An 18284-nucleotide genomic window follows, 5' to 3' on the forward strand; every position below is an offset into this window, starting at 1 on the left:
GGTCCCGGGAAAGCGACGGCGCACCCTACGGGCGTCGTGTCACACCACTCCGCGGGGCCCGCCGGGCGTGGTGTGAGGGGTCGACGCATCGTTAGTACGTAAAGGAGTGCCGTAATTTATCTCCCGTGGGTCCACCCGAGTCATCGACGAGTGTACGTATTATTAAGAAGGGGTGGTATCCGTCGGATGAGCAGCGATCCGCGATGAGATTCGCGCCAACGTTGCTGATTCCTTTGAGGAAACATGGAAACTTGGCCCATCGGTAACGTAGGATAATAATTCCATGACAAAACAGGGTTAAAAGTGATTCTTTTAAGCTTGCTTTAGTACATGAGTTGAGAAGAGCAAAGTAATGTTGGCTTCACGGGCGGATACCGGGAAGGAATCTTGGTACTTGAGCGATCCAATGACAAGAATAAAAAGGTCGTGTGGCGTGGCTCACGGGTAAGTTGTGATTCTCCCATATCAATAATATACATATATATATATATGATGATGATGATGATGATGCTGTATGTACGGTATAGCTAGGGATTATTTGACCTCAAGAAATTTCATAGTTCATTAACATGTCTTTATGGTATTGATTATGTTTTTACAACTTTAAAAGATTGATGGTAACTCCTATTTGTAATTTTTATTTTCTAAAAAGGATAGCCTCTAAAAATATAATTCTTGTTTTAGTTTTAGTCATGACATGTATATTTTATATTTTTATTAAAAAAATAAATGATAAAAATGGGTATTGATAATAGGATCTTACGATGAAGACGATATTTCATAAAAAGTATTTCGCACTTGAAATCACTCAACAAAGCAAAAAAAAAAAAAAAAAAAAAAATCTTTGACCAATCTTTTAAAAGTAATTTAACATTCGATTCCTACTTGAAACAAATTTTGAAGAAATTTGAGGTTTCAAAACCTCCCTAACAAAGAAGGTAACACTCGAGCAAATACATCACACAAGACATCTATCTCATCACATAAGACTGTTTTGATCCTTTTTTGCAGGTTACAGTAAGCAAGATTTCTTCGTAAATCATGCTTGATTTATGAAGGAAGCATTCTTAAATCTGTCATAGGACTCAACCACATGACCATACTTAATCGTTTTATGTCTTCGTATGGATCAAACCTCAACGGTGTTTGTTTATGGTCTGTACATGCACAGACAAAATGAATGAATGAATGAATGAATGATAGCAAGAGACGAGCATATCTTCTTCATACATAAATTAGTTCATATATCTCAATCCTCGGCCATCACTTCCTGCGTGCCACCAACTCCTGGCATCGTTTGGGAACCAAATCTCAAGTCCTCTAAAACAGGTACTCAGCTGCTACTATTAACTCGGGTGATTTTGGCAGCTAAAATCAATGGGAAGACATTTTGCAGTTAATTAGAAGCTATAAACTTCTTCTCATGTTCCAAGGAAAGAGATGAAAAAAAAGAAGAGACCCAACCAACGAAGGAATGGATCAGACTCACTGATTCTTTTTTATTAGGCTATGATCAATATTTTATTCAAGAGCCTCACGGAATCATGCACCCAAGGCTGGCTCATCGAGAGCAGATGAGACACTGTGGTGGCTAAAGTTGGATCATTTGAAATGTCAGCTAAGTTGGTGAGAGGTCCTGCATATATATATATATCTCCGGATCCCGATGCTGTCTCATTGATGTCAACCCACCAGCTGAAACACAGTGAGTGAGGTGTAATGTTTGCTGGCATCGACTTGATGACTTGTGGCATACGAAGACTTCCATCGGGAACTCAACAAACGACGAGTCAAGCGTTGACATCAACCGTGGTTAAGTCACCATTAGAAAAGACCGCTTATCAACAACATTAAGCAAGCACATGGGGGTTGGGTATGAGTTTAGAAGGCTTAAGTATTCCTAATTGACAGCGTGGTGGTAGCGAATGACACCTAAATGTGAGATAACCGTAACACATTGCCAAGTAAAATATTTGTATATGATTGAGAGGGATGGATGGATACACGAGACCATGTGAAACAGCGCCAAAGCATCATAAAGATACATCAGGTATAGATTGAAAGGGGATAAAGAAAAGATAATATGGCCTAAGCCACTACCAGTTAATGGTTGCTTTAAGATATGCAAAATCTGGATGCGAAAGCTTTAGGTTTTTGATAGGCAAAAGTCATTGTCCAATCAGAAAGCCAAGTGTGATCATCATCATTCCAGTGGCAGAGAATCTTACATCCAATTATATGCCGCAGACAAGTTCCTACTACTTTGATGGAGTCAGACCTACCACGGACAAATATAGTAAAGCACCCACCCCACTGTCAGCAGAGGCAATTCATGGTAGGTGGTCTGGACGTCAGCCATCTTTTTTCTTTGTCTATTATAATGAAGTAAATAATAAAAGCACACACCACACCGTCAACAGAGGCACTTCATTGGAATGGAATAGACCAAGAACAAGAAGATTGACTGGGAACATGTATGACGAGACACCCCTTCAAAAGAGCTGCCCCTCTAAAGTCCACCTAATGAAATAAATGGTAAACAATGGTTTCATCTTCTTCTCACATCCAAAGTGAACTCCTAGTCAATGTTGACTTTTGAGTTCCACTCACTTTACGGGGACAAAATGTAAGAAGGGTTGGCAAATTGGCCAGTAGATAAAAACCATCAGAAGGTCAACTTCGCCTACATCAATGATTAGCCATAAATCCGACTATCAGACCACATACAGGGTCTTCAAAATGCTCATCTGGTTGAACTCTTTACCAAAACACTCGAAAACCTTTAATTACACTGACCATGAAATGAATTGGGAATTGTTTAAAGTAGCAGAAACCAACAAGGAGAATCTTTTAGCAACAAAAAGATTATTGAGTCGTATTACATGGAAGAACATATAGACAACAAAGGGTCATGCATGTAAATGACAAGCAACAATTGACATGGCTGATGATTAGTAAACAAGCATTGGCATCTGCATAAAGAACTTACTCCATCTACCCAAGTTTCTCTACACATGTATATCCAGTAGCTATCTTCTAATTAGATGATGTAAGATACGATGCAGAAAAAATGGCAGAAAACACTAGCTGTGAGTTCTTTCGGTCTATTCTCCAAATGCAAAGTTTAGGAAGGTCAATGATATGGAATCTTTTCTCTATATTAAATATAGAGAGATCATTTTCATAACTCAAAACTCCGGTCGCTTTTATCTACTCTGATATATCTAAAGAAAAAATATCCAGAAGCTTTGATCTTTTCATCTATAATACCACAGGATCAAACATGAAATGCAATGGGTTGACTGCTAAACCTAAATTACAGAAGAGAAATAGACAAATGCGCTTTTCTGCTCAATCAACCACAGGGGATAGCATTTCAGCTCTAAAATGATGTCTTTACTCCCGATCGCTTTGCATAAAAATGTTGAACATACCATCAATACAAATTAGCAAATCAAATAATAGGACCCAAGCCAAGAGTGTATAGTTTACATAACACCCAGAAACTAGAAATAAAGAAAGCTAGGAACAAACAAATGGCTTTTACCGGCTTCAAATACAGGAAAAACCCCCAGGAACCAGAAGCTTGAATATTCATTCACCTCTTCTCCCATCACAATAAAATGGACAAGTTTTCTCTTAGTGGGTTTTCTGAGTTTTAGACCTCACAGGCCTAGCTGGTTTAATGATGTAACCGAGCAGGATAACTATGACTGGAACAACAGTGCCAACAAAGTATACACTCCGGTAAGCTGCAAGGGTCTCTTTCATGCTCAGGACCTTCAAAAAAAGGAAATAATTAAATAAATGCCTCTTCTGCAGATGAAAAAAAACCCTATTTCACACAACTATTTTTTCATTTAGGAGTCTGATATCATGTTTCCTGATGCAATTTTACACCTGCACCATACTAAACGAGCAAATGTAAAGCCTACTTCACAAACTACTTTCTGTCAAAAAATGTGGAAAAATGGCCCAAGTAACCATTATAAGTAACAGATGGAAAAGGACACTAAGAACTGCCCAAATAAAAAAAAAGATGAGCCTCCAACAATATGTAGAGTGCTGTTTGCAAACCCAAAGCATATCTATATGCACAAAATAGGAAAAGTCTCCTTCAATATCTAACCATGAAGCCAATGCAGGAGTAGTTGAGGACAAGCAGAGTGTAGGCGAAGTTTGTAAACGTCAGCATCTTTCTGAACAAAAAATTCTTCACGTTAACAGCTTGCTGCCATCTGTAGATTACTGTTCAATGGAAAGGAAGGACATAAACAAACGGAAAAGAGAGTCCAAGCAGTTTCATAAATTCATGAATAAATGCAATGCAAGACACAGCTTAGCCTAGACAAAATTTTGGTAGAAACTTACCTCGTGAACCTGCAATCATCAATGCTGATTGAACAAAGAATATAATATATCCAGGATACAATCCCTGTTTAAACATGGAGAGAAATTAATGTTACTGAGAAATTCTGTAAGCAATAAATGTTTTCTGTAAGCAATAAACATTAACTTACGAATAGAAGTTAATCTACATCATCTGTTTTCCTAGTTATCTTAAAAGTGTATCTAGTAATGAAAACGTTTATTATGACATCCAAAATGAGCTTTTCAATGATATCTAAAGCAAAACCTTCATGGATCTATAATGCAGAAACACAAATCTCCATCTTCCTGGACGTCCATGGAATTTTTAGATTATATTGAGACAACATTGTGGGAGTAAAGTTCAAGATAAGTTGAAAGATACTCGAAATCATCTCAAAGATTAGATATTAGCCCCAGAAAGAAATACCATGTGAACCATAGAGAACTATATTAATCCTTATTAAGCTAATACTTGCACGCAAACTTGCATAAAAATCAAATATATATTAACAGTCCAAAACTGGAAAAATGAAGTTTACTTTTCCCAGTATATAACACCTCATTATTGCATTCATAATTTTACCAGCAAAAGCTCATGCATAACTCACATGCCAAACGGCGCTAATTGTCTGTGTAGCCAGCAACTGAAAGAATCCAGGTTTCTTCCCTTTCTGAATGAGCCTCTCGTATACATCTGAAACAACATGGCCTCTCAGATTACTTGCTCTACTTAACAAAACATTTCACAGCAGATTGATCGGTACATACTACTGAAATAGAAGAAGCATGGCAAAACCAAGTAGCATTTAGCTAAAGTTTAGAAACTTTAGCATCATGTAATAGTAAAAGAATTGGCATATCATAGATTACTAGTAAACTAGTAATCACCATGACCACCTAATTAAAGTGAAAAAACAAGCATAACCTCAGCCAAATAATTGAGCTCCTTTTACCATTCTTCTCAAAGTTGATAGTTGCATTCGAATTGTTCTACACTTCTATGTGTCCTTAGGAGCTCATCTACTTCATTAATTGTTGTTCAAACTAGGGATTTGAATACCAGTCCGTATCGGCGTACTGAACTCTGCTCGATACGGTACGTACTGGTATATACCATCGGTACGCTAGGTTAAAATACCTTCACCTACCACACCAGGGCGTACTGATCGGTGTGCCTTGGTAACAGTTGAAATCCGAGGCGGTACATCTTGGTACCGATCAAAACACTGGTACTATCCGGTAGAGGATGGTCCGCGTACCGGTATCCTCTCGGACCGGTACGTATCGCCTGTACCGAGCGGTACACATCAAAATTGAGAACCCTAGTTCAAACTAAGATTTTTAATTTTGTACCGTACCAATGTACCGAGCTTTACTTGGTATGGTACGATACAGCATACCAAGCGATATATCCTAGCATACCGCTAAGTATATGTATTTTTATATACATATGTATATAAAAATATAAACATATGTTTATATATATATATATATATATATATATATAAACATATATATATATATAAACATATATATATGTTTATATACATTTGTTTATAAAAATATCCCCTTTCCATCTCGAGAGATGGAAACGGGGTGATGGTGGAATGGGCGAGAATGCAACGCGTCGTCCACATCACCAACTCGAACTCATCCCCCGCGAGGCACTCCGCAATGCTTTCATGACAGCCGGATCCGGTGGGGATCCAGCCCAAGGCGAGCTCATCTCCCGCTCCCCCGCCGCCGTCGCCCTCAACAACTGTGAGGAAGAAGACCAAGATGATGGCGAGAGCGAGAAGAGGAAGCAACAGTCCTACCCGGGCTAGGATCCCTTCCTTCGCTGTTGATCGCAACCTCCCTGACCACAGCGGTCACAATCCCTCCGCCCCCACTGCATTTCACCCAACGAAGCGAGGACCCACCCCCTACCACGTTTTGCCCGACATAGTGCTTCTTCATGTCCCACCACATCCAACTCTCTTCTCCGTCATGCCTTCTCTGTCCAAAGAGCACCGCAGCCTCGTCTTCCTCACCGTCGTACTCCTCGTTCTGTTCGCCAATGGATACCGCCTGGTAGCAGGCGGTTCGCGTACCAATCAACTGGTGGACTGGTACATACTACTTGGTACGGGTAATACAATTCGAACGGTGAACAAGTTCAACATGTGATGAATGGAGGTCATAAGGACTAATGTCAAAGCTTCCCTATCACAACTAGGTTGTGTTGTAACATCCACTTCTAGCAAAGCATGCGCACAAGAAAGCAAATATATATGTGCACACATTAATAAACACCAACGGGCTAAATTGGTCCATATGCAAATTTCATGTCAACCTATATCCAAGAGGCTCTCAGGCAGGAGCAGCAAAGTGCCGCACAATCCACATAAGCAACCACTCTAATAAAGAAATTGGCCAACAAGATATATGCCTATAGAGAAGCACATGATAACCTTTCTGCTTCTGAATCTAACAATTGAAGACATAATGCAAAAACCAAATCCCTCTAAAACCTAAGTTAGGAAACTCACAGTGGCGTAACCAAGTGCTGACTTGGATGTTCCATACAAGAGGCAACTGAACTGCACTAGTTGCAAACTCCACACCAAGAATATCAACATTTTTTGCACGGTCCCATTGTGGCTTGGGAGGAGAGGAATCTGACCGGCCACTGAAACCAAACCCAGATATGATAATCGAAGCTTCTGAGATTGACCAGATAAAGTAGTACTTCCAACGGGCTGTAAATCCAGACATGTACTGGTAGAACAGCCTGTGCCAGAAACCCCATTCATAGTATATGGGTTCGTTGAACCGATAAAGTGGGAAATGTGGTACTAATTGCAAGTACAAGCCCATACATATAGCAGCTTGAAGTAGAGCTCGCAATGTTGCACCAAGAGGTGATGGTAATGGACTGTTAGTGGAAGAAGCCCAAATCTGAACAAAGTCAAAAAATTGTTAGCCAGAGAACATAACCTGGAGGAAAGGCAAACAGTTAATCTGCTTTACAAATGCAAAGGAAAATGACATATGCTGCACATACTCCTTTGTGTTCTGTCCATTCAAGATAATCCTTCATCTCATATACAGGACCCGCAAAGTGACTTCCACAGCAGAGGCAGTAACCAATATATTCAACTAAAGAGGGGCAACGAACTAATCGATTCTTTTTCTGAGCCTCACATAAGCTTTCTTCCTTCAGTAACCCGTCGCTGTAATTTATTGCACATGATATAACCTTGAGAGTCAGCACCATTAAAGCTCCTACAATGGGAGAAGGGAATTATCTGAGTCACCATTAAAGCAAGTTACACATATTGAATGATGCTACTTCCATGTCTCCAAAACATACACTAATGTTCGATTGTCTGCTACCAAAAAAGTCCTTATGAGTAGGCATTTAAGAGTTGAACTTCCAAAGGTTGCTGACTCGATGAGTACAAAATGTAAAACTTCACAGTTGGATACTTCTAAACCAGACTTCCCAGATGGTAGTAATTAAACTAATAAAGAGTCATCCTAATGCAGTGCGGCGTAGTGCATGTTCCGCAAAGAAATGATATCTTGTTCTAGCAGATGCAATCACCAGGAGTTCATATCTCTGATCTTTGACATAGGTTCATGTTACTAGAAGCCCAAGCAGTGTTAATATGGAAAAATAAGCTTTGCCCTTGCTTATCAGTAAAGCAGAAACACAAATCAAATTCAGGAGGTGAACTATATCTCATGGCTACTAGATACTATCAATGTGACAATAGTGCAACTCTTGTGCTGCCAAGGAAAGATATATGTGGGTTCCTGTGGAACTTCCATGTCCAAGCATCATGACTTGGCTGAAAAGGCCATGACTGTCAACAAAAGCTTTCTCTAGGATACTCATGCTTACATAACTAATTCCTTAATGTTAGGTGAGGCTCGGTCAAGTTTCTCTTAGATTAACTTAATATCTTCCTGAGGTCGTAACAGTATTCAGAAAACACTAAAAAACACAGGATGAGTCACTTAATGCATGGATACTACAAATCTTAGTTTGTTGCTGCACGTGAAAGGGAATGCCACGTGGCAAGTGCCATATCAACAAGACCCATAGAAGAGTAACAATGCCCCCTACCATTTGTATATGCTGTAAGCTTTCTGTTTTGGCCCAAGATTTCTCAAAAGCATACGTTATGAATCAAAAAGCTCTTTGCTCCACCGTTGAGCATTTTCAAGGGGACATAAGGTTTCAGAAAGATCGAGCTCTACCTTTGAGCTCAGATTTGTTGAACGTTTATCATAGCTAAACATTTTTCCTTTCCTAAAACATAAAAACAGATATTTTGATACATCTGCTTTCAGATTGTTTCTTGACAATAGCTAGATATGCTAAGATGTATCCATATGCTCTCTTCATCAACATGCAAGAAACAAGGTGTAAGATTGGGGAAATATTCAGAAAATTCATGTTTCACATTTTTCCTTTATTTTATAAAAAAAATCTGAGATAAAAAAAGATAGTCGGTTCAAAAAAGTATTTGCAACAAGCTTGTTTAGTGTGACAGAAAGGATCAAATCTAATTGATGAAAAGTTTCAGAGGAATCAGTTCACTTTGCCTCATATTTTTCTAAAACTAATCTATGAACCCATCATCATAAACCATAAAACTAATTTAGGAAAAGTAACAATTAGTTCAAGAATCTTTGATCACTAACTGATATTGATGTATGCCAGTTGTTTAGGGTTCATATTTGTTAATTATGATGCATGTTTCATGCTAATTTTAACAGTAAACATCTGAAAAATTAGTTACTTCCCCAAAAGTCAAAAGTTAGAGACTCAAGATAAGCTGTTCCTTTCAGGTCTAAGAAATACGCCCAAGCAAATTATTTGCATTTTGTCTGCACAATCTCCTACTTCATGTGAACAAGAAGATGAGATGAGTTCTATTCAGCAGATTTCCCTTAAGCACAAATTAGGAAATCAAATGAAGTCCACTAATATTGACCTGAAAATAGATTTACACAATGCATCTCTTCGGGTCAAAGCTTATAATTAAGAGGCAAGAAAAGAAAACATATAAAACTAAATTTTATTAATGAAATGCTTGATTAACACAAGCCAAACCTCATTACCTGTTGCATCAATCCCTCCTTCCTTCCATGCATCCCCACTCATATAATATACATGGCTACATAGAAATAAGGAAATTAGAAAAGGTTGCCAAGAAGAGACCATGATTAGCAACTTCAAAAGCTAATAGTAAGAACTAAATCAAAAGAGTGTTATCATGAATCATCAAAGCAAACAAGCGCACATACGCCAGCATGATGTAGCTACAAGACATGGCTGATCCTACAAATAGAGTGGTAATGCAGAAATTCTTGCTTCGGATCAATGTATTCATAATACTAGTAGGACGTACACACTAATCACGCAGGGAACAGAGAAAGAGATTTAATTATTAAGAAGGTTCTTCAAAGTCGAAGAAGAATCTCGAAGGCAGTTGCAGTTGCAGGTCTATGAAGGTTCCTTAGGACCTAAATTATAAACAGGCTCCCCAATAACGTTGAAAATTCATCCAAGAGTAGCTCCACCGAGTGGAACGCTTAGAGGAGCTCCCATGTTATCGCTTCCTTTCCTCTCATCGGCCCATCTGTAGCACTTATAGTTACAACCCTAACTCGATTATTTTCTAATAATTGTTATACATCACAAATCACATTAAAATCCATAGAACTGTAAGAACAAGAGGTTTTGACAAGTATGTTAAGTTCTAGTGCGAGAAATGAGTGTCACCATAACTATTGCTTTGACTCACAAGTGATTATAAAGACATTCAAATATAGTATGATGGTCTACCAAAAGCAGAATAGAATTATGTTACAGTGTTTTCCACTTTTTATTGAAATAAAAATAAAATTTCTAGTTTCTGTTGTCTTTACAAAACCTCCACTCAAAATTCTCTTGACTGAATCAAGTCAAAATTTAAGTGCTGATGAGTCAAAATTCCGAAATAGTGCATCTAATTCTGAACACGACTTCAATGGCATAATTAACAACCCTCGTTTGACTAAGTTCTTAAGCTACTTTACTGCCAACCATCCCATAAATTCTTTCAGCATCAGCAAATAATTCTTTTGATACTCTTTTAATGTCCATCCACCCTCGTTGACTACTTCTTGGCCCCATTTGTTCTTTGGCAGTCTTGCTTTGGATGATTTGGATGGTAAGTTATTGTTTAACCTATATTTTGCATGAACCTAATTTTGTTATACAAGCAATCTCCAAATCTATACCTCTTCATAACTTGAATATGGACAGCGTTAATTATCTTGGTTGTCATATTAGCTCTGAAATAACATTGGATGGAAATTATAGGCTCAAATTTATTATCCTATTCCCGTCTTTAAACGCTATAATGCTGATACTCAGCATTAAATAAAGCAAGAACTGAATTTGGAAGAAATGAGCGTCTTTGTTAGACCCAGCATGGCACTTGGTTTGCTCACACCAAAAGTAGAAAGATACTACTGCACATCACGAATTTTTTCACACCACAACCGAGACCAAATAAAGGAATTATCTCTCGCGAAATCAAAACACCCTAATCTTCCCAGCCATTAGGATTTCTACAAGAACCTAAATAAACCACCAGATCCAATGTGATATAACAAAATTAAGATCGAATTGAGCATCAATCGGAGCAGGATCGTACCATCCGATGAGATAACCGAAGCCAGCGAAGAAGGTAATAGCGCCGGCGTAGCGGCGGATGAAGAGCATGGAGGCGTAGCTCACGGACATGGGGATCAGGAAGTGGAGGTTGGAGGAGGCGCCGAAAGAGAGGTAGGAGAGGACCGCCCCCGAGAGGGCGGCGTAGAGGTGTCGCGGTAGCGTCCCGGGGACCAGCCGCCACGCGAGGCTCACGGGAATCGTGGCCACGAAGCAGAAGAGGAAGCGGAGGACGGGGACGGAGACCCCGATCGCCGCCGCCATCGACGCCATCTCCATCGCCATGGGAGCGAGCGATCGAGCGCAAGAAAGGAGGAGAAGAAGGGTTTCGCCTCTTGACCGCACGACGGAGATATCAAATCCTATTTATATTAACTTGCACCGATGGGAACGATCAGAGGTTAGCCTGATTCGATTCAACTGGGCGGGGCCCACATGGGTTGTATCGGAGTTCGCTCCTCGTAAGTTCCCCTCCTCGCAGTCCGTTAGTGGCTGGTTTTAATGGGTTCCCGTGGGGGTCGGAGGCAAGAGGGGTGAGTAAAAGCTCGATATCGACGGGTTTTACGGACGGGGGCTCCGACGCTCTGACACATCCTGCGTCGACTCGACGTAACTGTCCCTGCGAACCTACCCACCAATGGCGAGTCGCCGAAAGTTAACTCTGACAAGTCTCCGCACGACGTACACCGGGTCTGCAATTGGGTACGCCAGTGGGTACGCGACCAGAGACAGGACGCCATTTGAGGCGCTCTCAGAACTCGTGGGGGCGGGGGTGGGGCGGTGCGACGAGACACGTGAGGGTCCGATATCAACCGCTCGATAATGTTGCCTCGAGTATATCGACATAGCGGTACGTTTAAAATGAGTGGTAATAAATGGCTCCCAAATGGAATCGACGGCTCTTAAATGGTTTGCCGGTTCTGCATCCAGGTTGGTGGACAACGGGTCCCACGAGTGATAGGACTCGCTTAAATTGATATTAAAATATTAATATTTAAATTGGGATGATTTGAATACTTTTTTGTTAGTCATTAATTTGATTGGAATTAAAATACAGTAAAATTCACATGTGTTTTATTTGTGGCTTGTGTTATTAGCTGAGATAGAGAAAACGAGAAGCAATGATCTCTATTACACCAAAATACATTCCCAATGGATGTTTTATTTTTTCTATGTTCATTTTATAGACAAAAAAGGAAGAAGAAATACATTAGAAGGGGGAAAAGAAAAAAAACCTCACCCTTGGCATTACATGAGGAATAAATAATATGTACATCCACAAGGCTGTGACAGCAAAATACTACTTATAACTCGCTCATCATTATAAGCTAAAAGAGATGATAGGATGCAATTGCTGGCCTAAAGCCTTTGGGCCAAATGGAAACAGAGTCAACGCAGAGGCCACCTTTTGTGTGTGTGCAGTCGATCTGTATCATTGAGAACTTAATTTTGATTGGTGCACTGGAGCTCCTGATAGCAAAATCTCCTACGTGGTAATGGAGCCAACTTCCTGGTTCGTCTAGATAACACTTGGATTGAGCAAGTTGACCATCCGACGTTGATAGTTGAAATCTTACTGGCTTCTTGTCCCATCCATGTATGTGCTCGGGGCTGCAGACGCGGCGGCCAAGTCGTCTAATGGCTCTACCTAAATGAAGTCGAAAAAATAGGCTGTATATACCTTCTGGAAAGCAGAATTCTACTTCCCCACGTACCTCAAGCCACCATATTTGATGAAGGTATGCAACCATGTGAAACCTACAAGGTAACGAGCTTCATGTCAGTTTACTTTGTACAAATCACAAAATTCTATTAGGATGAATGAGAATCAAAACTACAGAACAGTGCACGGTTGCAGCTGCGGTTGTTCATCATTCTATAATGACAAATAGCACGGGCTGAATTGTCGATGAATAATTCTGGATTTCTGGTCTATAGTACCTTTGCTCAGTATTCCAGTTAAGTGTTTCAATTGGTAAAGCAAGGTATTAATTAGATTGCACCCAGCATAATAATGCGATCCAATATTCTGAGAGACATTGATGACTGGAAATCCTTCCGAGTATCATCAGTCAGTCTCCCAAAATGTTAAATCGTCTTGAAATAGGTACACTTCAGTAAAGAAAATGCTAATAATGCATACGGGAATCACCAAAGGAAAGAAATATCACTACATAACAATCTACAAACCCAGCAGTCACAGTGTATATTTGTTGTTCATTCTACCGAAGGATGTTCTCATATAAAATCTAAATTTTACAAAAGCAAAGATACACTTAAAAAGCCTTAAGGTGGGATACGATGTTGAAGAGCTAAGAAATAATAATGTTTACATCATGATATGGTGCGGGATGGAGATGCACCACACACTGGTTATGTGCATCCGGCAACTAGAGTTAATTGGTTTGTCCTTCTATGTAACAGTAGATGTTGAACCACTTAACGAGGCTGTCTTTTACGTCAAGTAAGATACTTTGGAATTACTAGTCATTCATTACGACATAAAGATGCCAGAGAGGAAGTTTAAATAACATGATCTACAAATTCAATGGAATAAATTTGCAGTATAGAAGCAAAACTAAAGCTGGGAAGATGAGAATGTTCACATCATGATATGGTGCAGGAAGGAGATGCACCACACATTGGTTATGTGTACCTGGCAGCTAGCGTTAATTGGTTTGTTCTTTTATGTAACAGTAGATGTTGAACCAATTAACTAGGCTGTCTTTTACGTCAAGCAAGATACTTTGGTATTACTAGCCATTCATTCCAACATAAAGATGCCAGAGAGGTAGTTCAAATAACATGATCCACAAATTCAATGGAATAAATATGCAGTACTGAAGCAAAACTAAAGCTGGAAACACGAGAAGTGAGTAGTGTGGAATGGGAGAAGATACAGTAACCGAGTGGTCAAGCTGTCACCACAGTAACATACTTGATAGTTCTGTATAGATGTTGTATAAGCTGATAATGACATTATGCAGCAACAACCTATTAAGCCAATCCAAGTAGACAAGCAATCCAACCCTACCGCAAAATTTATAATCGAGTGGTCAGGCTTTGTACCAACCCTTACAGTCAAACAATCCAACCACAAGTTTTCATATAATTCAACCCTACCGCAAAATTATGACATAGATACAAGCATATTAAAAGAGAACACTAACGATACAACTTAACTCAAGGTAGCACATGTACTTAAGCTCACAATGTAAGATCGACAAGCACGAGCTAGATCGTACTTCAAAGTAAGTAAAATCACATATTTCTCAGACGTATGTTAACAAATATTAACTTTCTGAAGTAAAGCAGAGCCTTAAATATTCTGATTAATGGTTATGGTAATCAAAGCAGAAACTTAACCAGAGACGATAACAACATGACATATTTAAGCATCGAAAACTAGGGAAGGCATTTACCTAGATTCAGCAGTAGGAATAAAGTTCCAGTATCTCCTATCGTCGATCCCCGTTATCGACATTGCCTTTGAAGAAATCGACATACAAATCAAACATCGGCTTTTCTCCAGGCAAAATTCCTACACGATTCACCCAAAATAAAGAAGTTTCATCTATATAAGAAAAACAGCCACCAAATCAGAAAAATGATAATTGAGTTATAAAATTTATCATCAAATCAGGTAACTTTCATTTACTTCTGAAATGAGCACCTTTGCATACGACAAGCGAATAGAAGCCAAATACCCCAAATCCAAAAGATATGGGATGTCGTAATTAGCTTATTTCAACAACAAAAAATCCCCTCTTTTTTGGTTTCCCTTACTCTTTTACTTCGTTGAACTACAAGATGCGGATGAATTAAGTCGAATGATGAAAAGGAGAGAAGATTCTGCACCCATACCATGTATGCCCCATTAAAGGGATTGCGACGACAAAGCAGTGCAAAGATCTGCTTCTTGCTAAGCTTTTGCCCGTCGGAATTATCCTCGCCCAACGCCTTCCCCAACAAATACATATAATTCCCGGGCAACTTCGTCTCCCAGACGACGTCAGAAGACGCCGCAGCCCGGAAGGTGTGACAAATCCGAGCCAGCCGGCAGATTTCCGGCGGGTCAAGCCGTAGCAGGATCCCCGCCACGCAGCTCTCCGGCAGGTCCCCGAGCCCCGTCCGGCCGCTTGCCCTCTCCAGCCCCGCGGCGCTCGAGTTCCCGTTCCCCATGGAAGACGCCAACCCCAGCCGCCAATCCAAATCCCCACCGGAGACGCCCGCTCGAAAAGGAGCGATCTTGATCTTGACGGGGGCCTAATTGGGGCGGCACCGGTAGAGGGTGAGGGATTTGGAGGAGAGGAGGAGGGCGACGCCGGATCGCTTCGCGGAAGGCGGCAGATTCAGGAGGAGGAGGAGACGAAGCCCACCATCCATTCCAATTCGCGCGAGCTCGCCGGCTTCCCCGTTTGGCTTCTGGACGCAGCAGCTCGTTCTTGTGGATGCTTCTGTTGCGACCCTCTCTACGGTCTATTTATTGGACACTGAAAATAAATAAAATAAGTCATTTTTCACATAATTACGAAAAAACGTTGCAACATAACGTAACATTCTCGTGAGCTAATAATAATCGCAATGCATTGGAACGTCTCCTCCACATGTCCAAAATATTCATCTAACATATCATGTTGCTGACTAGATCATGCCTAAGATGTCCATCACTATGCTACCTAACGTAAGTGGATTATTTATTAGGATTCATGTTCATTACTAGGTTGGAGACAATAATACCTTATACACTCACTCAATTACACACAATTTATTGTATATAGCTAAGCAAACTAATATTAATCTCTAAAAAATATTGATCAAATGATAACTTTATGTCATTTCATAGACACAAGAAAGAAAAACATAAATATCATTCGACCTACTTAATATTCCTTCGTTTGGGGGCTCGCACAAAGTAGTGTAGTCCTCGCGGGGCTCACAGCTGACGACCAATGGGATACCTCCCTGTTTGCCCGCTGAGGACAAGAGACAACAATTCCAAAGATTGCCTACTCATGTGAATCAAAAGAAGCAACTTTAGAGTTCAGGGAGACAGCTTACCAAGCGCATCCTGTGCCAAGCGATAAGAATTCCAGGGGGCTTAGCTTGACACTAAGAATGCATTCTTAGTGTCAAGCGAAGCCCCCTGGGATCATTTGGGTAACCTTTCACATCCACATCATTTGTATCGACTAAGAAGCATCATGAACTGCAGTGGAATCTGCCTCGTCGAGTGATTGGATGTGGATGAGAAGAGACCGGGCTGCTCGACGAGTAGCCATCAATATGTTTCTTTCCAGGTCAAAGCCCTGATTGATTGAAGCTTCTTCGCGGACGTGTTTCGCAAGCCATGCTTGGTGAGGTTTTGAGCACACAACGGAAGGGTGATTGATGGGGACAGGCGGCAACTTGCAGGTACATGTTGGAGGCTGCATTTGGTGAGCTGGCCTTCCGTTCTTCTTGTGCTTCATGCTGGAGACTTATCCCTCCGAGGCACAAGATTTATATCAGTATTATTATTTTCATGCATGTAGATATTGTAGCTATTTTATGGTGTCCATCCATCATCCGGTTCTCTTTCAGAAGAAGCTGGAGATGAGGGTTTAACGATGCCGCCGTTTCTATGATGTCATAATGCTCATGGTGACAGTGCCACTCGAAGAAGAAGAAGCCTTCTATATTCCTGGTGTTGATGAGCTTAACATCGATTACCATAAAACTTTCTCTCAAGTTGGGTTCTTACGACATAACAAGAAAATATAGAGATGAGATTAAGCCTCTCCTTCTCCCTGATATCATCTCAATACTTTCTGCCCTCGAAAAACAAAAGGCTGTTTGGTTACTCACATGCAATAATCGATCTTAGAGAGAGAGAGAGAGAGAGAAAGAGAATATATATATATATACACACACACATATATTTTGCAATCTTGCAGATTGATTGAAAGGTGTTTGTATCAAAAATCCAAAGTTTTGGTTCTTCTCGGCTAGTTTGTTGCCACAAAGCAGCAGGTTGGTTGATGCATCACAGACGCATCATGTGGATGGAGCTGGCAACACATTGGAACTTTCTGAGGTTTCTTTCCTTTTTCTTGGGCATCTCTCGCTCATCTTTCCTGCACACGTCCATCTGCAGGCCTCACCAGCTATCATATCATTTGATCTAAAAGAGCACCTCTAGATACCTGGAAAGGGGACGCCCGCAAGAACATGTAAGCAAAGAATCCAGACCCCGAGTGCGTGGATCTGAGTCATCAAAGACACAGATCCTGCCTACCCATCTGTTCTTGCGGCCAGTGATGAACAAAGCAACAAAAGAGACGAAAAAAAGGGGCGAAAAACTAAGGCAATTTGGCCGTCTCAACGCTGTGATTGGTTGAGAGAGCAAACACGCCAAGAATCGTATGCATTATTAAGCATACTACTGACCAGTTGACCAAGCCTTGGATCATGTAACTACAACAGTAGGTGATGAGAAATGGACGGCAGGAAGTTGGCGCTAATGTAATGATAACATGTTTTGGATCAATGAACTTCTATTTCACCATCAAAGCATTTGATGAAGAATGTGCTTCATATCTCTCTTCTCGCTAATTCCATGGAAAAACTTCTTGTACAATCAGTTTTTACCTCCTCCAATCACCAGATCAAGATGCTAATTTGTTTTTGTGGTTTATAACATCTGGACTCCCATTCTTCTACTTCCTTGTTATTTAGATTTCTTTTTTATCTTTCAAATTTTTAAAAAATTATAATAATTAATGATAAAGAGTATACTATCAATTAATTATTATTCGATATATTATCGTCATATAGAATCCTCCGTGGGAGAAATAAAAAATAAATCAAGACTATCTTTCCTTTATAACCAAGTATAAAAATATATCCTCAACACAACTAAAGAGAGGGAATTTTTTTTTGACCACTCGGATCCATAGTTATACATATCGAGTTTCTAACTTTGGCGCTAGAAGAATTAGGTCGAGAACCTTTTTCTGACCACTTAGATCCATATTTATATATCTTGGGTTTCTAATTTAGATATCGGAGAGATCAGATCAAAAAACCTCTCTTAACCTCAATATTCATGCCGATGACACCTCGGGAGCTTAGTGTTATCATCTCGAAAACACCTCTAATAACCATACGTATACACCATGTTGGATTGACCAAGACGTCAATAACTTTTTTTTTTTAA

The 18284-nt window shown here is 40.1% G+C and overlaps 2 protein-coding genes across 3 annotated transcripts; both read right to left on the reverse strand.

Annotated features, from left to right (window-relative positions):
* Window positions 1-3374: 3374 nt before the first annotated feature.
* Window positions 3375-11450, reverse strand: LOC135634306 (lysophospholipid acyltransferase 1-like). Its single transcript, XM_065144686.1, has 8 exons — window positions 11070-11450; window positions 9487-9542; window positions 7418-7638; window positions 6903-7311; window positions 4980-5065; window positions 4372-4435; window positions 4130-4248; window positions 3375-3780 (listed from the first exon to the last, which is right to left on the reverse strand). The coding sequence occupies exons 1-8, from the start codon at window positions 11369-11371 to the stop codon at window positions 3640-3642; spliced, it is 1398 nt and encodes a 465-aa protein (XP_065000758.1). The 5' UTR covers window positions 11372-11450; the 3' UTR covers window positions 3375-3639.
* Window positions 11451-12228: 778 nt separating this feature from the next.
* On the reverse strand, window positions 12229-16073 carry LOC135632787 (F-box protein PP2-A13-like). 2 transcript variants are annotated; one of them, XM_065141558.1, is made up of 5 exons: window positions 15970-16069; window positions 14951-15579; window positions 14509-14627; window positions 12802-12844; window positions 12229-12697 (listed from the first exon to the last, which is right to left on the reverse strand). In XM_065141558.1, exons 2-5 carry the CDS (start codon window positions 15266-15268, stop codon window positions 12530-12532), a joined length of 648 nt encoding a protein of 215 aa, XP_064997630.1. In that variant the 5' UTR covers window positions 15269-15579; window positions 15970-16069; the 3' UTR covers window positions 12229-12529. The 2 variants fall into 2 exon arrangements, with proteins under 2 accessions (XP_064997630.1, XP_064997629.1); XM_065141557.1 differs by having other exon boundaries at window positions 12229-12844; window positions 15970-16073.
* Between the last annotated feature and the right edge of the window lie 2211 nt (window positions 16074-18284).

Source organism: Musa acuminata, chromosome BXJ3-3 (genome assembly GCF_036884655.1).
Source record: "Musa acuminata AAA Group cultivar baxijiao chromosome BXJ3-3, Cavendish_Baxijiao_AAA, whole genome shotgun sequence".
NCBI classification, from domain to species: Eukaryota; Viridiplantae; Streptophyta; class Magnoliopsida; order Zingiberales; family Musaceae; genus Musa; species Musa acuminata.